Consider the following 21,606-nt stretch of genomic DNA (forward strand, 5'->3'; position numbering starts at 1 on the left):
TGCAAGAGAATGCAAAAGATAATTTTGATGGTATATTTCATTATTTTGCATATCGGTATATATGCATTTTGGTCTATTATGTAAGCATGTTCGAGTTGATGTTCTTAGGGAAGTTGCAATAGAAGCTATTGAATTTGAAGTCTTTCTATGTGGGTTGAAGGCTGAAGCATCACTAGGCTGGAGAATAGCAGCTGCTTTGTTTCATGATGACTTCATTTTATTACTAACCACACAAAAAACAAGATCAGCATTCAAGTGATCTTAACTCTACATAGAAGATTTGAATAGATTAATAGTGGTTTGATGGATCTACTATCATTTATGTTGAGCCTAAGCATGGTTTATGCTCAACAAAATTAATTGATCAGCTTTTGCATCAAGTCGAATTCAGATAAATATAATATACTCCTAATATGTTATATGATATGGAATTCTTAGCTAATGAATTGATAATAAAATATTAACTCAGAGAGAAATGAGAATTCAAATGACTTGAGAACAATTTAATCCAAGAATAAGCAAAAGGGATTCATCCACTTAGGAATGTGAAGTTTCAAAACTGAATTTTAATTTATTTTCTATCTTTCATCTTCCACTCTCATTATTAGCATAAAAATATATATATTTTAGTGACTTATCTCTTTTATTTAGCAGTTATTTGTCTTGGTATTGTAATACAGACCTTTTGCCAAATCAATTTTTTTTGTTAATTTCGAAACATCAATGTCAGGATCATTGTGATTTATTCTTAAACAGGAACTTGTGACTATGATTATGACATTAATATAAAGGCATCTTTGTCAGCATAACTATATTAGTACAGCTTCACAACTAAATATGAGCTTTGTCAATAACATTTTTGTTGAAGCTTCAATCTTAACATAGTGATATCAGATCCCTATTTTGGCCTCTTTTACAGCATTGCAAGGAGTCCCAATCTTTACATCAATGTAGTTCCTTATCATCCCTTACCAATTGGTTAGGTGACAATATTAGTTTAGACATCATTTAAGAACTAAGGCTGCCATTAGATCATGATTAAGTTGCACAGATCCTATGCTTTCCCTTTAAGGAACACAGATTTAAAGAATCACCAAAAGTAAACTAAAGCTCCAGCTTTAGTGTCTTAAGGTCAAGAAGCTTACTCTTTCTTTTAGCAAAGAGATGCAGAGAAGGTTCTCAAAACTAGACATCAAGGTTACTCAACCAACTCTCATCATTCTACTACTACTATAATAGAGAATTTTGTGCTTCTGATAGGGATCAAGGATCATCACTATAGCAACTGATCAACCTGAAACACCACAGAGAGTAACATTGGGCTTGAATTGGATCCAGTCCAGCTTTAGTTTAAGTTAGAATGTTGAGATTTGCTTAGCACAGGTGTAGAACTCAGCATTCTTGCCCATTTCTCCAGTGCAGAAGACACTAACAAAGTGAGCTCGAATACATGACCATCAATTCAGTATCAACTATAACCAACAAGAAAGCTGAAGCTATGCACACATCAGAGCATGATTGAAGAATCTTCTTTTAGAGGATTAGGTCAATATTCTGGTTTGAGAAGGTTCAGGAATGGTCTAAAGGCACCTTTCTGCTACATTAATGCTTGTTTTCTAAGCTGGAATTTGAAGGCTGAAACATTCAAACCTAAGCAGTAGCCAATCTTAATTTTCCAAAGTTTTGACAGAGTGGATACAATGCAGAAATATGATGGAGCAGCTGGATTCGGTGTCTGTTGTTTCTCAACTCAACCAATGAACAAAGAAGAGGATGCATCTCATTATACATGCAGCAGTTTTGCATAAAGAATAATCTTCCATGGAGGGGGTCGACTGCACCTTCGGCCATCATGGCAGAAAGTTCAGAAACATCTCCTTCTCCCTTATTGCCACAAATCTTTTTAATGGTTGAAGCTATGATTCATGAATCCCTTTTGATATGTTTAGACTATGAGGTCCCCAATCGATTCCTTCCCTCTGCTCAAGAATGGGTGGTGGCAATGATCCATTCCATCTTTAATCTCATTCTAAAAGATAAATCTGCACACTGCATGTCTCCCTTTTCCTGGGTAATAATTTCCTGTGATCTTTACTTAAAGGGTGCCACAGCTAATTCCTTGGTAGTATAATTGTGGTGCTGATCATGTGAAGAACCTGGTTCTTTCAGAGATGCATAAATACTCTATTGGCGGAGGGAATCATCAATGTCTTGTAGATCTACTCCTTCCGTGTATATATTAGTAGATAGAACTCAATCCATTGCCCAAGGTAGACCCTGCTCGGTTGAATGGATGCAGATGTGGAAACGATGGGCTCCCGTCAACAGATGGATCTTCTTTCTCATGCATGGTGCAACTCGGCCATCCAGGTCTTCCAGCCATCCGTCGATGATTGCCCGAACGCGTTCAAAGAGAGACAGATTGTGGCATTTGAGAATGATAAGATGGTGAGTAGATCCGTTCATCTTCCCATTGTTGATAAAACCTGTCATACGAATTACGACAAGGAAAGCCCTGTGCAGCTGCAGAAGAGCGATATGAGCTTAATAGTGGATGAAGGAGATCTCAGGTCGACTTCGCAACTGAAATTTGATGATCTGAAGGTGCAGAAAATCGATAAATTTACGATATGGAAATTAAACTCCTTCTGTACTGATCAGATGTTGTTCGTTCTCTCCAGTCATGGATATGGCTGCAGAAGGCAATTCACCCAGAACTGGACTATGATCTCTGCATGAGAAAGAAATGGGTACATCCTTCTTCCTCATCTTTCAACTTGGAATATAGCTGAATTTTATGTTGAAGTTATTGTTCGAAGCAAATGCATTAGGACATGATTCTGCAACAAGTTTGCAATGTTTGTGGAACAAAGAACCCAAGAAGTTTTCCTTTGGCAGTTCTCCAAGAACATTATACCCTGGAAGGAGATCTCAATAAGGAAGTGGTTGAAGGAAATGAAGCAGAAGCGGAAGGAAGAAGAACGGCTGCAGAGAGCAGAAGTGCACGCAGCCATATCGGTTGCAGGAGTGGCAGCCGCACTCGCAGCCATTGCAGCAGAAAACTTGGAAGCTAATCAACACAAGTCTTTGAGAGACACGGCGGTCGCGTCCGCCGCTGCCTTGGTTGCAGCTCAGTGTGCACAGGTTGCAGAAGCCGCGGGTGCCAAGCGCGAGCAGATCTCCTCAGCCATCGATGCAGCGGCAACTGCTACGGATGCAGCCAACATCTTTACTCTCACAGCTGCTGCAGCGACATGTACCACCACTCAGTAGCGCTGATCCTGATCTGCTCGACAACTGTTAGCTTCTGCAACCTGTTAACAATCTCTCTACGTGTTTCAGCAATGAAGGGTGCAGCCACACTAAGAGGAAGACAAGGTCAGAGGCAGAAAACGAAGGGGAGTTCACCAGCACTTCTTTGCGATGACTTTGGCTTTGACCTCGGGAGGTGCAGAGCATCACTTGCCAAGGGGGATGAGATCCTTGTTGCAACAGAAGATGGTAAATGGCATGTTCTAACATGCACTGCACATTTTGATCATATCTACCAAATTCCATACCCACTATGCATTATTTTTGCTTAAATAGTTACTCTCTTCATGATTTTGATCAGGTAAATGCAGGTTGAGATCAGTCTCGGCCATCTTAAACAGGGATGCGAAGGTTGTCCTAAGAATCAAGAAGACAAATGCTCTCATGGTCTTCTCCACTGCGAAAGAAAGTAAGTTAAATGTCTCCAAACCAAAAAAAAACCAGAGATTGTAGTCTCATTACAGTGTCAATTTCCATCTAATCAGGTGTTGTATATGAATTGGATACAAACCCCCTTGAAGAGCCTAAGAAGGAAGCAGATGGATCGTATTGCATTGGTATGCAAACAAGCCAAGGGAAGATCGAGCTCAAAACTGATGACTATGTGCAGTACAAGAAATGGCTCACCACCATAAACCACATGCTGATGCTCTCTTCAACTCTCAGCAGGAAAGAACTACACCTAATAAGAACTAGCAGGTGTTCTCAGAATGCAGGAACACGTTGATTATTTTCCATCTTCATATCAGTACTTGAAAAGAGTGAGTAATCTCTGATGTAATTTGCAATCTACTGCACACATGTGAGAATGAATTCCTTGTTTCTAATAAAAATCCATCTTAGAAGATCTTCAACAACATTCCTGAAAGCATGCTTGACAGCATAGATCAAGGCAGGTTATCTGCTGGGTAATGGGTAGTGTGTGCAATGGATCCAAGGAAAAGCCATATCATCACATATTTATGGTGTGGACAGTATAGATTATGGATATCAATTTGGAAATCTTTTAAATCGGGCCTATAATGTTTGGAATTGTGATGTATAAGCAAAGTTTAATCTTTCTTCTTTATGGAATTTCCATTGTCCTGTGATGATAAGTTGAAGCTGTAAGCTGTTCTTGAAAGCTCTATCTATCTTCTCCAAGTATTCGGAACCTCTACTGCAAATAGTGTTGTGCAGGTGGATGGATTACTTTGTTATTCCATTGTTTAAATGGCCCTTACCCACTCATTGTGGATGTCACCTTTCTCTCTCTCTCTCTCTCTGTGTCATCACAGCCAACAACTATTGGAGTCTCTCCGACTTCTTGACGAAGAAGACCACAAGTCCTCCTCCCTCTTTCTTGTCATATCTCAACCCGGAGAACCGCAAGATCGCTCACTGCGCATCACCATGGGCTTCAGCTCCAAAGCCATGGCAGCCTCGTCTGATCCCCTTGGCGTCCTCCAAATCCTTTGGGAGTCGCTTCACCTCCCCATCAAGTCTGGTCAACTCTTCTTTCCCATCCTCCTCCTCTCCCTCCTCTCCTCCTCCCTCCTCTTCTTCTGCTACTTCTCCATCGCACCCATCCCCCTTGACTTGGTTTCCAAGATCTCAATCCTCCTTGAGGAAACAAACCACCGTCCTCCCGACCTCCTCCTCGACATAGAGAGAGACCTCAGGGATTTTGCTGGGCTAGCAACTTCGATCACGCTTTTCTTCTTCTTCTCCTCCTTGTTCCTTGTCCTGGCCACTCTCTACACCTTTGCTATGGCTTACAGTAACAGGAACATAACGCCTAAAGATCTCCTCCTCCGGATCGCTCGCCGTTGGTACCAGACCATGATCACCAGGCTCTACGTAGTCCTCCTCACCGCCGGCCTCGGGCTCCTGTCTTCGCTTGGCGTTGGCACCGCAAAATTGGTCTCCGATGGTTCCAGCGCTGCCTTCAGCTTTGGCCTGAGCCTAGCAGGCCTCTTGCTTCTTCTGTATCTTTACCTGTTAACCCGGTGGTCGATGAGTCTGGTGATCGCTGCGGTGGAGGAGACGTGGGGGATCGGCGCACTCTCGTGGTCGGTAGAGCTCTACATAGGCAATAAGAAGCGAGGGATTGTTCTCACCCTCATGCTGTTGGCCGTCAAGGTGGCGATCTACGGAGCATTTGCGGCTGTCATGATGGCATCGGGGCCGCCTCAGCCGACGGAGGCACCGATGGCGATCGTATACATCGTCGCAGCGGCAGATGCTCTGTGGGACCTGTATTCAATGGCTGTGTACACAGTGTTCTACTACGAGTGCAGGAAGAGCCATGGCTTGGAGTATACTGGCTTGCCTGTTGTCTTAGTGAGAGTCAATGCAGTAGTCGTACATTGAGATGGAATCTACTAAAAGGAGTTGGTGTGCGTGTTCATCGCTCCTTTTGTTCTCTTGTTATAGCTCATTTTATATTCTCAATATGTCAAATAAATAATTGTTTTGAGTATCCATATCCCTTCAAAATGATTTCTTCTTTGATGTTTCTGCAGTACACATTGATTATTGGCAAACACATAAGTATTTAATTAGAGTTTCTCATATAGCAATGCTGATAGGTAAACGATACAAGCATTCGAGGGAATGTACATGTATTTACTAACAATCTGTAGGGTAAATATATTATTTTGTGAACAATGAGAAAACTATAACGCGAAGATGAATTCCCCTAAAAGCCCGTACTTTTGAATTTTTTTCACTCCTACTTTGAAAAATTGGCATAGAGCCTTCGTTCGTGTCTCTATCGAATTCATTATCGTTATATTCTATACAGTCACCTTATCCCATATCAACGTAGTTCTCACGTAAAATAAAGGAAGTATAGAATATGATAAATTTGATAAGGCCAATAGGATTCATGAAGATAGTAAGGACTCTTGTATCACATCCTTTCTCGTGTAAGGACTATGATTAACGCGCAGAGGGGCAAGACCGATAATGTACCCTCGTGTCTTTCCTTTCTCGTGCAAGTGCAAGGTTGGCAGGGTTCACGCGAGAGGTTCGATAGGGTAAAGTAAAATAATTATTTATCAAAAATAAATTATTTTTTAAAGTAGGGATACTTAGTGAAAAATTTTCAAAAATAGTAGTTTGTTTTTTTGGGGGGAGAATTCGCCGTATCGTGGATCCATTACAATGGACGGCTCCGATTAAACAGAGAGCTTTCTTATACCGTTTTTCGATCATCTCCTTGTCTTCCTCTCTCTCTCTCGATCTCTCGATCTCTTGATCTAGTTTTAGGTTTTTCGATCCGCGACCTTCTCTGATCCCGCGAATGGATGCCTTGGATTCCGTCATAGATCCTCTGAGGGAATTCGCAAAAGACAGTGTCCGCCTCGTCAAGAGATGCCACAAGCCCGATCGCAAGGGTGAGTTACGATCTGCAAGATTTGGTTTTTTTTTTTTTTGTATGCAGTAGATGTTGCTGTTTCTATTGATTTTGATTGGTTGTGACCCGTTTGAGTCTGTAGAGTTCACGAAGGTGGCGATCCGCACGGCGATCGGTTTCGTGGTGATGGGATTCGTTGGCTTCTTCGTGAAGCTGATCTTTATCCCGATCAACAACATCATCGTCGGTTCGGGCTAGGTAAATTGATGATAATCCCTCTGTGTCGTCAATCTGAGTTGCTTGTTATGGATTTTTTTAGGTCATAATACTTCTTTTTTATAAAAGGATTTAGATATTCTCTGTTGTGTTTCATAATGTTTGTATCTTCAGATTCTTAAATTGATCCTTTTTTTAATTTGGTAGCTTTAGTAAGATGATCTTTATTGCTGATATTCTTTCAATTGGGCATCCAATATGAACTTATTCTTCAGTCATGGTCTCAGTCGGTGAGGCGTCTTGGTCCAACAGGCTATCTTCTAACCCTAGTTTTCTAGTTGCCAGTATGTTTAAGTGGTCATGGTAACAGGCTAATAAATTATCTCGCTTCAAAATTAGTTTTCAATGAAAGATATCACCCATGTGAAAGAACATATCCCCCTACGTAGGAAGGAAGTGGCTGCCCAATCCATCTTCTCGATCTCCAATTTTGATGGAATATGCAATCTTGTTTTGCTTTATTTAAAAATATTATGAGGATTTACAACTCTTTACGAGAATCTTTGAATCATATCTACGAATTTGTTTATGCAGCACAAGGGAAGTTATATGCAGACTGGAAAATACTGGTGTTGTGTACAGATCTGCACAGTATACAAAACCATGGTTTCCATGTCTTGGAATTTCGATGAAGTGAAATTTTACCGAGCTCGTATATGGTTTCAACACCACATATAAAGTGCGAACTTAGTATCACTGTGTGGTTTTTGATGTACTAAATCCATTTCCTTGACACGAGCATCAATTCAATAATTTTTTAACTAACAAATAAGGGTATGGACTAAGGGTAGAATAATTTTTTTAATTTGAAAATAGATTAGCTTCCACGATGAGCTGCTTTTTTTGTGTGTGGGAAGGGTGGTATTGCATGAATGTACAACTAGAAGTTTAACGGAAATTACTAGTGCCTATAATTTGTTTTGCTAGTCATGCATGTGACAATTCGAAAAGAAAGCTGGATTTTCTTATGCATGTATAGCATGGGGAGCATGTTGTCTTATAATTATTATTATTTTTTACTGATGCTTTAGTATCTTGCATAATTATACTTCCTTCATTGGAAGTATAATTATTTTACAATGTTATTATTTTAGTGGAATTTTATATGTTGTGCTTTAGTTTGTATGATTTTTTTTTCTTTATTGTCATAACTCACTTTCCTGATCAAATCTCCGATATGACGTCTTGTAATATGTTTGTTTATGTCATGAGGTGTTTCTTGGTACATTTTAAGAGGATAATGACTAGAGATGAATATCTACCTCTCTTTCCCACTTTTAATCATCAACTATTTATCAAAAGGAGATTTTGTGCATGATAGAGTTTTTAATCTGGGAGCAGTAGATAAATATCTACTCTTTGGATGCTGGTAGGCCCTTGTTATTCCCATCTTTTCTTCTCTTATTATCATCATTGTCAATCTAGCACCAGATTGCCTAATATTTTAACCCAAGATTAGTCTTTTTTTGGAGGAGTTTTGAGCTTGATCTACCTGGCGTTGTAGTTGTTAATCACAAAATCTTACATATTTGAATAGTTATCTGTCATTATGTCTGCATCAACTTAACCTCTGTGCACTCAAATGAAATGACTCATCCCAGAGATCGATGCTGAAAGCATTCCAGTTTTATTCAATGATGTTTTCTTGTTGCAGGACTCACGGTCAAATTTTCCGGACAAGCATGAAGTTTATATCGACCTAGAAATCGATTTGTCATCTTTGGCATTCTTGACTCACCGCAGCTTTAGCATCAAAGGAACAAACAAAGATATTTTATTTTACTTTTTCGTGTATGCATTTCTAATTTTGTAACTTTTGCTATTTTTTCCTGTTTATGCCTGAAATTTACTGATGTAGACTCTGATATATCATCTTTGGTCAAGACAAAAGTGTTGGTTGTTCGAGTTCCTTAAAAGTGAGATTCACCATAGCCTCATGTGGTGATTAGGCATGAAGCTCCCCACATACTCGAATGCGCCAAGAACCTATTATGGAGTGGGTTGTCAGGTGACGATGATGTTGTGCTCCTTCAGTTTTTAGATTTATATTTCTCATAGAAAATTGATTCGTTGCTTTGGTATAATATCATCATTCTTAGTTTGCAGGTGTATATTCTGATAGAAAAATGCTTGTGTTTCTTTGACAGTTCAGCTTCTACTAACAAAAATTTCTTCTTTCCGTAACTTTCTCCTCACTTCATTTTCTACCACTTCCTTCCTGGGTACGTGGTACATACTGTATGTACGTGTGTTGGTGCATCGAATCTACATTGAACTTGATGAGGATATTTTGTTCTACATTGATTGATTTAGAAATAGAAGAAACAAGAGTTTGTAAGTCCGTCGAATCATCTTTACTTTCAAAGATATTTTTTTAAAGTTTATGTGCTATAAAATCATATAGGTACGTTTCCGTCTAAAACAGATAATTCTTTACGAGATCATGGATTAACATGCTATCATTTTGGTCACATCCTTCTTTATTATACTCGTAAATTCTTAGATAAATTTTCATTTGACTATAAACAATCAACCACTTTATTAAAATATCATGAATATATTTAATTTCATGTCTTCGCCATGACGTAGGTAAAACAAACCCTCTACAATCTACTCAAAGTGAGAAATCAATCAACAAATCCGATCTTATTACCAAAATATGCTCAATTGCTGCAATAGATTTCACGATACAAAAATAACTTTTATCAAAGTACACTCTGCCTCAAAGGATGGACAAGTCGCCACCGTTATGTCAGTGTCTTATTGGGCTACAGGCTGGACTGTGAGTCCGTTTGCGCCCCCCCGCCTGAGAATAACCCGCTCTTTTAAACGAGTTGCATGACCCCAAACCCGCTATTGACCAACTCCGGGCCCTAATTTTTGCGACCCGAAGCGCAAGTCCCACCGCACTAGGGATTCAGCACCACCGCCTTCGTCGGAGCTTCGCCGCTGCCGGGGCTTCAACCTTCCGGCTAGGAAAAGTGTGTAGAATAAAATATGTGGAATCTTGCCAGGGTATCGGGGAATCTGCAGCACTCTCGAAGTTTCCTCGGCGATTCATTCGCCCATTTCTGCTGCTCAAATCGGTCCCTCGTTCCTTAAGGTTATGATAGTTTCTGTTTAGATGGTTTTTCTTTGTCATTATTTATGAAATCAATTTGTGTGTTTAGCAGGGAGGTTTGCTTTCCACTACATGTACAGGTTTTACCACCCTCGAGTCTCAAGAAAGTGCAGGTGTAATCCCACCGGACCTGCTAACGACTACTACGACTGTGCTTAGGCCGGATCGTGATATAGGTAGCTATTATTTGGGCAAGTGCCTTTTCTTATGCTTATTGCTGATCATATCGTATTTTTTGTTGTCAACTTGTTTTGTTGCAGTGTCCATTTTGCTGCATTGTTATCGCTTTTTTTTTTTTTTTGGTAGTATTTGCACATCATTTTTCTTCCATCGTGATTATGCTGCATGTAATAGCGGCTAAGTTGCATATGATGCTTACTGATGACTTAGTCTTGATTAATATATATTTTTGGAAACATAGCTATTCATTGAATCCTTAATGTAGATAATAGGCGGTGTCTAAGCTACAGGGTAAAGTCAGAGAGAATTTTTTTGCTGATATTAAACATAAAAACTAATGGAGAGAAGAGGATAGAAGATGCAGGAGAAAAGAGAAGTTGTTTAGATTACCGTTTCTCTCCATTCCTATCCAATTTTGCTAACTCTGAAGAGTAGAAAAAAGGTTCTGGGAGAGAATTGGATTCTCCTCACTTCTTTCTAATTTTCCTCCTACTTTTGCTTCTAAATGGAGAATGTTTGCCCCACTTCACTCCATCCAAATGACTCTGGTTGCTCATGAAGCAAGTTATATTCTTTTGTGGGTAGCTGTGTCATGATGGCTTTGGTGATGTCTCCTACTTCTGGACATGTTCCCCAGATAGTGATCATGTACTTTATAATCAGCAACCAGTCACTTGTAATTATCTATGTCAAATCATTTTACACGTAGTGAATCTTCCATTGGGATTTCAATTGCTTTTTGATTCTCTGCCACCTATTAGCATTAGTATGCATAATATTTTGATCTAGAAGCGCTTCAATAGTTAAAGAAGATTTTTTTTTTCATTAATCTTCTGTTTTTCATCTCCTGTGAATGTGTTTGTCCTGTAGGGCAATACGCAGACCTAGTTACTAGGGTGACAAATTTTCATGGTGAGGATAATGGCTTCATGGTTTTGGCTGGGGATGTTTTTGATGTGCCGATTAGAAAGGATATTATCCACCGTGTTGTAAGGTGGCAGCTTGCTAAACGACAACAGGTAATCTACAGTACTCATGCTTCTAAATTAGTTGCACATTAGATTGCTGATCGGTCTTGATATCATTATTTAATATACATAGTATTTCTCATCCCAGGACATGATTGTTGTGGATTTAATTTGGAATATGAAAATTTCACTTTTTGATGACATTTTGTTGATCAAATTATCTTTTTCTATTGGCATTTGATTTACAATAATGCAACAAACTAAATAAACCTTTATGATCTACTCTCAGGCTGGTTGGTTGGGTGGATTTTAAGGGTACTACCTGCAAATAATTCAAGGTTGTTATTTACTTCTGCAAATGCTTTAGGTCAAATTCTCTGGAGTCCATGACTTAGTTTGTATCAATTTTTGTTACCTGGTCTTAAAATATCTTCTTTTGACATGCTCGAGTCACTCAGATAGCTTTTCTTTATCTAATCTCAATTGATCCTGCCTCTAATGTACTGTCAGTCTGAATGCTTATTGGTCTTTTTTTCCCATGTTGCTTTCAAACTGGTCAATATCAATAAAGCAAGCTAGTCTTATTTTTTGGTCTCGTAAATTATGGGGAATACAACTATACACCAGATGCACATCTTTGTTTTGGGCATTCTAGTGTTGTTATCTGAGCAATATCAATCCAATAGTTAAGTTGCAGATCCATGTTATGGAAGTTATGTTTTGTGATGCCTATTTCACATATTTCATGTTTAACACCCATTTCTTTGGTTATTAGTTCAGAATGCATTTGCTGAGTATGCTATTCTCATTACTGAAGCATCCATGTTATATACTCTTAGAACCATCTATATTTGGATGAGGCTCAATCATGAGAATACTAGCAAGTTACAAGTTTACATGCTAGATATGTATTATGAACGATGGAGGATGCGTATAAATCTATTAATAAAAATGAAAATAAATTGCACTTTACTGAATCCTTATATGGCATGATGCTCATTTGCTTGTAAATGGATCACTCTTGTAAGATCGTTCGTTCCCTTTTTTTATTATTGCGGTTGAATCTTTACTGGATACTAGATGTTTTGTCTAATGAGAGGAAATTGTTTATGTAAATCGGGAAGAATAGTACAATGTAAGGTTCGTCATAGCATGACATATCGCTCGGTATGGATGGTACATACCGGTTTGATAGGGGATCAGGATGGACGGTACATACTAATCTGTCAGTACACTCCACTGTATAATATGTCAGTATGTTTGTATATACTGTACCAATGACTGGTCGGTATATCAGTACAAACCGGTAAGGCGAACATGGTACTTTGGTCAGTTCACAAATTTGCATATATTTTCTGATAAGCCTTTTAAATTTCTAACCTGCAGAAGTGTCTCTGTTTTGTTTTTGTGTTTTTCATGCAAATGTATATTTTTTGTCAATAGCGAGTTGAAGCATGCACATATTGAATATAAAGATTTGCAGCATGGCCTGTATTATCAAAACTGAGACATCCATATTGGTTGTCTTTAGTTTTCTGTTTAGGACTAATTTATTGGACCATTTTTGTTTCACATCATCATATATTATTTATATCAGGGTACACACCCGACGAAAACTATTAGAGAAGTAAGTGGGACAGGTAAGAAACCGTACAGGCAAAAGGGAACTGGAAGAGCATGACATGGGACTTTGCGTGGACCTCAGGTTACTAAAACCTTTAGCATCTGCTGTATCAGGCTTGACGCAAACCTATCTGCTATCTTTGTCCTTTCTAATAGGAATAATCTAACCAAGTGCACATTAACAGTTTAGGCATGGTGCCACCATGCATGGGCCCAAGCCACGAAGTCATGCAATTAAGCTGCAAAAGAAGGTTCGACGATTAGGATTGAAAATTGCATTGTCAGCTTGAACAGCCGAAGGCAAGGTTAGTCTTGTCTTGCTTTTCTTCCCTCCATTCTTACATTTTAATCTTCTGAACTTTTAATGGTTTTATTCTTTTCCTATTTTGGATCTATATGATGAATTTCTGGTTAATCCTTTTGATCCTTTTTCCTTTAGCTCATTGCTATTCCTGTATGGTGTTAGACTAAAATTTCCAATAATTGCAAGATTTCTTTGATATTATGGATTTGAAATACCCACACTGCATTTACTGCAAATTAAGCTAAACTCACTGTTCCTGTTTAGAAGATTCATGGCCATATATGCAGGGTTGTTTTTTACCGAATATATTAGACAACTTGCATCCGTTTTAAATAATATATTAGCTGCTTTCATGTTGCTTCTTATATATATTACCTGTATTTTCTGACGAGGAACAATCCTACTGGGTATACTAAACAGCTTATAGTTTTCGAGGATTTGGCAGTCCCTAGCCAGTCAAAACAAAGAATATTGTAAATCATGTTGCCCAGATGGAAAACACAGAAGGTTCTATTGGTGGATGGTGGTCCTATAGATGACCAGCTGAAGTTGGCAACAAGAAACTTGCATTATGTGAAAGTGTTGCCATCAATTGCAAGTCCACATGGGTTCATACAAGTGAATATTGCAATCATGATCAACTGCACAATTGGTGAACTGGAGTTTGGTTTCATTTGGTTGATTCAAGTCTTTATATCTATTCATATTTTCATGTGCATGCAGGGCCTGAATGTCTATAGCATCTTGTTGCATGACACACTGGTGATGACTCGAGATACTGTTAGTAGGATAGTTGAGCGGATGCACACTCCCATTAATTGTTGATGTCATCCCAATTAGAGGAGGAAGAATTCATGCTCCAGCCATTGTAGGTATGTTATGGATGAAATAAACCACTGACTGATAGAGAATGAATTTAATTTGCTCTTTGATTTCAGTTTGAGCTTTGCCTAGTCAATTTAATGTACTCTCATCATATGCAAAGAACCTTCGTCCAAATTGACCTGCCATTTCTTTTTTGTGCTAGGACAGCCTACACTATTGGATGTGCCTGATGTTTTGGTATTTGCCTGCTTTAGTTGCCAAATGACTAGAGTTGGAAAAAGCAAAGAGACTTTTGTGTAAGCTTTCTTTCTTTTTATTGCAGCATCGTTGTAGGACGAGAGTGTTTTGCCTGCAATCTTGATTGAAGAGAGAGACAGAGAGCTAACAAATGTCCTGACATGACAATCCATGATTGGTTGGATACCCAAGGAACCAAACCAGGAGACAATATGCACAGTTTTAATTAACACATGCTGCCAGAGTTGAAGCACAAATGGTGTAAATCGCCTGCAATCTTGAGTGAAGAGAGAGAGAGAGAGAGAGAGAGAGAAATGTACTGACATGACAACCCATAATTGGTTGGATACCTCCGCAGGCAACTTCATCACTTATCCAGATCAACCAACAGGAGTGGGGTGTTTAGCTGATCGGAAGCTACAGCAGGTTGTGATCATGGGAGATGTAGTTCTTTGCACTGCTAGTGACAGTATGAAAAGTTGTAATGTAGCAAAGATTTGAGAATTGTTTTGGTACTAGGAATCTACATTGTCTATGCAAAAGGACTCTAATCATTGCTATCAAACCATTGACACTGCAAGAATATCCATTTACTGAGAGAAAGAGAGCATATTATGGTACTCGTAGACGTCCAAGGACATGAGAAAACCCAGCTCGAGAACTCTTGTGGACCTGTCGATTTAGAGCAGAAGCAGAAGACGGAAAAAGCTGCGAGTAGGATTCATAGTTTCAGCGACAAGTCTATCTCCTCCGCAGTCTTGCCTTTGTCCTCCAAAGGTCCGTAAAACCCCCACCATTTCTGCTCGGTGGTCTCCCTCCAAGCTACGGTCGTCACCTTTCCGAGACCGACATCATGGCGGGAGTAGTGTTCTTTCACGAACTCCACCATGCTATGCCGGCCAAAGGCCGAGCCATCACCAACTCCCGCAAGACTCATGCCGGCATGCGGGCCGACTGCGGTGGGCATCTCCCTTCTCCTTTTCGCAAGGCTTCTCTCCAGCTTGTGAGCGTTCTGGTGGCCGCCCAGCGCTTGTGAGCTGTAGAACTTCCTGCTGCAGTAGTGGCAGGAGAAGAACCGTTGTGGCTCAGGCGGAGACATCGGCTGCAGTGCTAGCTCCAGGTTAAGATCATAGGCCTCTAATTCCACTTCCATGGAGAGAGAGAGAGGAGCGGATGAACAAGGAAATGTGTGTGTGGTTATCCCTTTAAGATGAATGAGTACAGAAAGTATCTCAGCTTGAAATGAGGAGGAAAAGGGAGAAAGGGAAATTAAACAAGGCGTGGCAAGAGAAATGATCGAGCGAAGGAGACAGGAACAGGAGAGAAGAGATCAACGTGTGGAAGCGGAAGGGGAGATGGGGGGAGTGGGAGAAGAGATCACCCCCTATTTATGGCTGCACCGGAGCTCCGCGTCGTGTCGGTACGTGGGCTAATGGCCTTCACCATTATTTGGTGCAGGAAAAGGTGACATGCCTTCTCTCCCGCTGTCTCCTTCTCCTCTATCGCTTCTTCACTCGGTCCCCCCTCGATTCCCTCCTTCATTTCGTCCCATCTCTCTCTCCTGGAAGAAAGTGCATGTGACCAAATAGATACGTAACATATGTGCCATCACATACACTGTTCAGAATCCAAGCATGCATGCACGGCCCAAATCTTCTCCTCACAAAAAGCCACCTGTTGGAACAAAAATCTAAGGTTCACACCCCTCACGCATTTGAGCTTCTGCATCACTTTGTGGTTCTTGACGAAAGCTACATGCTATCTATCATCTTTTCATTCGGGAAGGAAGACAAATCAGCACATGTTTCCTAAATGATTCTCGCATGAAAAAGGAAGGGTACGTATAAATCCCTGCAGTAGAGCACTAACCTTATCAGATATCATTCCCACACCGTATGGTTCGGATGGCTCGGTGGACGGAGTCATGCACATCCATCGTATGTCTTGGGCAACGTCACCTCAAGTGTCTCCGGCGGCACGAGAGCCACTCGGGTCGGGGGCGACGAGGGCCACGCCAATTGAGCTCGTGGATGAAGTAGTGGGGCCCAGCTTTCTGTGGCTGCGACGCCATCTTATGAACGACACGCACGCATCCTTTCCTTCCATCCTTCTTCTGGAGCGTCGGAAAAGGACCCCCGATGATGAGGCCGTGGGCGGCGCATACAACAATTCCGGCAGAGACATCGTTAACTATCAGCAGTAGTAGTAAGTAGATGATCCTCACATTATTATTTCATCGACTATAACACCGAAGAAAGCAAAAGAAAGGGAAGAAAACTCGCAACAACACAAGTCCACAAAGATTTACTCCAATCAAGTCAGCAAATTACGACGACATGTGGAGAGAAGAAGACTGTACCACAAACAAAAAATAAAAGAGGAGATTGTTGGATGGACACGAGAGGGCAATTCCATTGGTACCACGATGTTCTTTGTTTTTGGTGGGGCGTCCGGTGTGGGGTTGGAGAGAGAATACATGTTAAGAAGAAGAAGAAGAATGGGACAGGAACCGTCTTCAGCACCGTTGAGATTATCCATAGACGAGAAGCCTCTATATATATCTCTCTCTCTCTCTCTCTAAATTGTCAGATAATTTACTCTCACTCGATCGTCTTCTACTGTGTGCCAAAATTAATGTTTCTTGTAATTTTCTTTTCGTTATATCATCACCACACACGTCGGGTGTGAGAGAGACACCATGGTCTTGAATATTATGCACATCCATTGCAACGTGGAATAATCACTTGTTTTTCTTTGTTTTACTGATGATTCAAGATTCCTACTCCACAAAAATGATTCATCGTGCATCAACCAACCCATTTTGGCCCTACTCAATCTTGTCACTCGACGCTGAAGTCTTCCCCTCACCCTCACCCTCACCCTAATCAAGAATCCAAGAGTTCCGAAAACAAATACATCATATGTATGTATATATCAATCCATCCAATATAAAATGTTAAAAAAAAACAACTTTTAATAATAGAGGTCGATTCATATTTCTTCTCGACGACTTCATTTTGCTTAACCTAAACTTCATCCGATCTCAATCTTTGACAACAATCGGTCAAACCATAAGCTCTTAGTATTAAAATCCGTCGACTCACTTTTTCATAATAATAATAATAATAATAATAATAATAATAATAATAATAATAATAATAATAATAATAATAATAATAATAATAATAATAAATCGGATAACATAATAAGCTAAGGATCTATGATCAAGAAAAAGAATTCATCTATGTCATGTGTAAACCATGACATTCATTGGCCGCGGCCGATTAGATATTTATACGAATAAAATATATATCCATCAACCTCTCGCCATTCTCACCTGCCGGCATTCTGCCAACTGACACTGGTGGCCCCAGAAGTGGGTCCCGGATGGGCCACCCTCCAATAATTAGAGAATTGAGTAAAATCTTACCCGCGAAGTTCTTTATCCGCTCAACTTCGTGTCGGGAATCCCCTCGTCGCCTGATCTCGCCGATCTCTTTCGCACTGTAGGCGGAGGCTTACCTTATTCTCGCCACCGCAGCAACAAGTTCTTATCCGCAAGGAAGTCACCTTCTAGACCGCGATGCTCTCTTGCTACGTAAAGCGTGGCATGCTCCTCGAGGACTCGGTCGCCTGGAAGAGCGTTGTTACCTGGACCGCCTAGCTCTTCGGCCACGTCCCGTTCAGAGATGGTGTCGAGGAACCCGAGGAGCTCTTCGAACGAATGCCCGAGTAGTACATGGGCCCGGCCCATGAACTGTTCCAGAGCTGAACGTGCTGTCCTGGAACAGCATCCTGACCTCGCCTTGTTGAGAGTTGACGGGGCTCCTGCTATCTTTGATAGGATGCCGGGCTGGAATGCGGCTTCCTGTAAGGTGATGGCATCTTGTCATGAACTGAATCGAAGGCTCGAGAAAGCAGGTCTCGATCTCTTCTCGTACACATGCCTAGAAGGAACACCATATCCTGGGATATGATGATGACCGGTTTTATATACAGAATGAAGATTTGAGGAGGGAGCAACGGTCATCCTACAAGATTAACTGGTAAATTGTGGTCACTTGGACTAGGACGATCACGGATATGTTGATGAAGATGAGCAGAACGAAGTGGCTTCCAAGAGGTTCTTAGAGATGTTAAGAAATGATATCAAGCAGCTGCTTTCACTGGAAAAAGTAGCAGTCCCATCGGATTGTTAGCAATACTATGTATCTTCCACTTTTATCCTTTGGACAGTTGTGCTCTGATGAAAATGGAAGCTTTAGCAGCCAAGAAGCTCATGGAAGCAGACCCCAACAATGCCGGGAAGCAGACTCCCCTCCTGCCTACTCCGTCTCATAATCGAGCATATTAGACTATTGAGAATGTTGTGAATGTGGTGTCTATGACCCATAGATTTATGCTACAAGTCCTTATGGTTACAATAGTTATAATTATGTTTTGTCATCTCTTCTGGCTAATCAAATCATTTTAAGTTTCGAAATCAATGCAGCCACCAATTGCAGTTGAGAAAGTGAAGTCAGGCCCGACCACTCTATCTTCCTAATATATTATTATGCAGTGAACACACTATGTAGATCAGAACAAAACTGTGAGTTGGATCGTATTTCCACAAATCACGACAGGTAAAATCAAGAATCGAATACGCATCTATACGTATATTTTTAATTTCTTTCGTTTTGATGCTCATGCATGGATGATCACAGATGCATCGGAATACTAGCGAAGGGGGCGCGACGGCCGGGCGACGAGGCGACACAAGCGCGACCCGGTGGGCTCCTCCGCCCGCCCGGCCATCGATGGCGATGGTGATGGTGTAGAAAGGGCACATGGGGCCCACCGAAACTGGCGTTGGCTTTCCGCTGAGATGGAGAACTTACAATAAAATAAAAGCCACTTTTTCCCACGTGCTAATTGGGGCCTTTGTTACTTTGTGACCGCCACCCCCATTCCATAGATATTTCTCTTCTCTTATAAAAATCAAATAAATAAATAAATATATATATTAATGCTTTCCTTATCTAAAATATTTTTATGATAGGCTCAATTTATTATTGATGGGTATTGAGAGACGAAATCAATTGCACGTACAGAATGCCTTCCACGTGCATGGCTCGTGCACTGTAGCCATTCCCGACGAGCTCCCTGCATCCGCATGTGCATGTGGTCCGTTTTCTTATCCATCTCTCTCTCTCTCTCAAGTACATCATTATTAATGAGATAAGATAAGCTGGCCATCGAATAGCTGCTCACTGTTGGTGGCAGCGAGGGAGATCTCACCAGTCGCGTCTACTGCAAAAGGTCCATTTCCCCCTCCTAATAATTCGTGTCGGAAGATCATGTGGATGCGTCAGCAGTACCACTTCACGGTGGCAAGGTGGAACACCGAATCTAATGACAGAGGGATGGAGGCAGCAATGCCTGCAACGCCTCCGAGCTGGCTCCACACAGTATCCTTCCTCCACGAACGGTCATAGCCACCCAGGCCCGCAGTATAGAACCCGGCCTCCCCGCCGCCTTTTCCCACCCCCTACTCCATCCCAATTCCCGCTCCCCCTTCCACCTCCCGCGATCAAGGCACAGCCAGGGCTCGCAGATGTCGGGTGTGTGGGTGTTCAAGAACGGCGTCCTGCGGCGTGTGGAGAACCCGAGCGGCGGCGAGCCCGGCGGCGGTCTCCGTCGTAAGGTTCTGGTCCACCTCCCCACCGACGAGGTGGTGACCTCGCTGGCGATGCTGGAGAGCGAGCTGGCGGAGCTGGGATGGGAGCGGTACCCGAGCACTCCCGACCTGATCCAGTTCCACAAGCGCTCCTCGGTGCACCTCATCTCCGTGCCCCGGGACTTCTCCCGGTTCACGTCCGTGCACATGTACGACATTGTGGTCAAATGCAGGAACGTCTTCGAGGTGCGTGATGCATAAGATATACACACACAGGTGTATATCGGATGGTGATCATGCCGACGTCGTCCTCGCTAGAGGTCGATCACTAAGTCTGCATGGTGTTAAGAAAGCCTGGTGGTGGTGTAGCCGCTGCTGTGCTGGTTCGGATTGTGCTACTACTGTTTGATGTTTAAGCTGTTTCCTGCATGTCATTGTGCTTCCTATTTGGTGCTTCCTACTTGTTTGGTGTCTTTGTGTGCGTGTGTGTCTATATATATATATATATATATATATTCTTATTTCTTTGCTATCTTTTTCTGTCGACGGCATATATGCTATTTGTCTAATTCATTTGCCATCTTAAAAATTATATTACTCTTAAACCATAAGTGCCGTTGCTATCTCCCTCCCTTCATCATCAGGACATTGGCAGTACTATATCTTTGATGTTGCCGTCACTGACACCATCGCTACTATTATCATCGGCATAACTTTTGTTATATCACCAACGTTACAATGTCCTTATCATTGTCACCATCATTACCGCTACACTGCAACTATTACTATTATCTGTAAAGGGACAGCCACAAGCACGGGGAAGGGAAGAGCAGAAGATACGCACGGCAAAAGCTGTGGACGAGCGCCTCCGCGCGTCGACGCATCGGGCGATGCCTCTCACTCTCTGGTGTCCTCTCCCGGCCGTAATGCGCGTCGTCCCGCTCCTTCCCCCGGGGGCTGGTGAAGTGTCACTGCTGCTTTCGTGACCGAGACACACGGTGGTCCTCTGCACATGATCTTTACTATCAGCATGAGTAGTGCAGTGATGACCTTTTCAGCTCGCTGCCTGCTGCCTGCCATGCATCGATGAGACTCCGTGGCTGAAGAGGCAAAGCCACAGCAGGGTCTTCAACTTTCGGATGGGGCCATCATCACTTGTAGCAACGAAGCCAATATCACTATCACAATCATCGTTTCAAGAACCATCATAATTTAATTTGGTTTCAAAGCTGTTGCTTTTTTTTTTATCGATCCCATAGTTTCCACTTTTTGTACGCTACGGATGATCGGCACGCTCAGCCTTCTGCACTCGATCCTTGAAGCAATATAGATGTTTTCGTTAAGAAAACAACTAAACAAGTCAAATGGAGTTTGGTTGCAGAAGAGATTGCACTATGGATCTCGTGCCAGATATCTTCGCAATCCATGGCCTAATTGTCAGAAGAGCACAGTGCCGTACGTTCCGTGTATCTCTTCCCAACTCCTTTCGTTAGCGAGAAAAGTCAAAAGCCACCTGTTACTTGTTCATATCTTAATAGAGTTGCTTTCACCGAGCCATCGAGAGAAGGAAAAAGAATGGGAAAGCAACAGGTGAGGCATCCATTTCAGAGGACGTCCGGTGAATTACTCCTCTCAAAGACGTGCAAAACACGATTAATCTAACAAATCTGATGAAGAAATGCCGATCCTCGAGCCATTTTTTATGTGGTTGATCTTTCAGGATGGATGCACAACCTACAAAAATTGCCTACGAGTTTGATG

At 41.5% G+C, this 21,606-nt stretch overlaps 5 protein-coding genes and 1 pseudogene across 5 annotated transcripts; 5 read left to right on the plus strand and 1 right to left on the minus strand.

Annotated features, from left to right (window-relative positions):
• Nucleotides 1-2,147: 2,147 nt before the first annotated feature.
• On the plus strand, nt 2,148-4,145 carry LOC135625569 (VAN3-binding protein-like). Its single transcript, XM_065130542.1, has 7 exons — nt 2,148-2,448; nt 2,524-2,604; nt 2,682-2,750; nt 2,899-3,256; nt 3,343-3,501; nt 3,614-3,721; nt 3,798-4,145. The coding sequence occupies exons 1-7, from the start codon at nt 2,290-2,292 to the stop codon at nt 4,037-4,039; spliced, it is 1,176 nt and encodes a 391-aa protein (XP_064986614.1). The 5' UTR covers nt 2,148-2,289; the 3' UTR covers nt 4,040-4,145.
• Nucleotides 4,146-4,704: 559 nt separating this feature from the next.
• On the plus strand, nt 4,705-5,664 carry LOC103970005 (uncharacterized). Its single transcript, XM_009383630.3, has one exon. The coding sequence runs from the start codon at nt 4,705-4,707 to the stop codon at nt 5,662-5,664; it is 960 nt and encodes a 319-aa protein (XP_009381905.2).
• An 847-nt stretch (nt 5,665-6,511) lies between these two features.
• LOC103969679 (protein transport protein Sec61 subunit gamma) lies at nt 6,512-8,844 on the plus strand. The gene is made up of 3 exons (XM_009383302.3): nt 6,512-6,692; nt 6,795-6,910; nt 8,583-8,844. The coding sequence occupies exons 1-2, from the start codon at nt 6,599-6,601 to the stop codon at nt 6,908-6,910; spliced, it is 210 nt and encodes a 69-aa protein (XP_009381577.2). The 5' UTR covers nt 6,512-6,598; the 3' UTR covers nt 8,583-8,844.
• An 833-nt stretch (nt 8,845-9,677) lies between these two features.
• LOC135625827 (uncharacterized) lies at nt 9,678-14,769 on the plus strand (annotated as a pseudogene).
• Nucleotides 14,770-14,907: 138 nt separating this feature from the next.
• LOC135625828 (zinc finger protein 4-like) lies at nt 14,908-15,339 on the minus strand. Its single transcript, XM_065130917.1, has one exon. The coding sequence runs from the start codon at nt 15,337-15,339 to the stop codon at nt 14,908-14,910; it is 432 nt and encodes a 143-aa protein (XP_064986989.1).
• Nucleotides 15,340-19,558: 4,219 nt separating this feature from the next.
• On the plus strand, nt 19,559-20,282 carry LOC103969681 (flowering-promoting factor 1-like protein 3). The gene has a single exon (XM_009383305.3). The coding sequence runs from the start codon at nt 19,783-19,785 to the stop codon at nt 20,104-20,106; it is 324 nt and encodes a 107-aa protein (XP_009381580.2). The 5' UTR covers nt 19,559-19,782; the 3' UTR covers nt 20,107-20,282.
• The last annotated feature ends 1,324 nt before the right edge of the window (nt 20,283-21,606 follow it).

This window comes from Musa acuminata, chromosome BXJ2-10 (genome assembly GCF_036884655.1).
Source record: "Musa acuminata AAA Group cultivar baxijiao chromosome BXJ2-10, Cavendish_Baxijiao_AAA, whole genome shotgun sequence".
NCBI classification, from domain to species: Eukaryota; Viridiplantae; Streptophyta; class Magnoliopsida; order Zingiberales; family Musaceae; genus Musa; species Musa acuminata.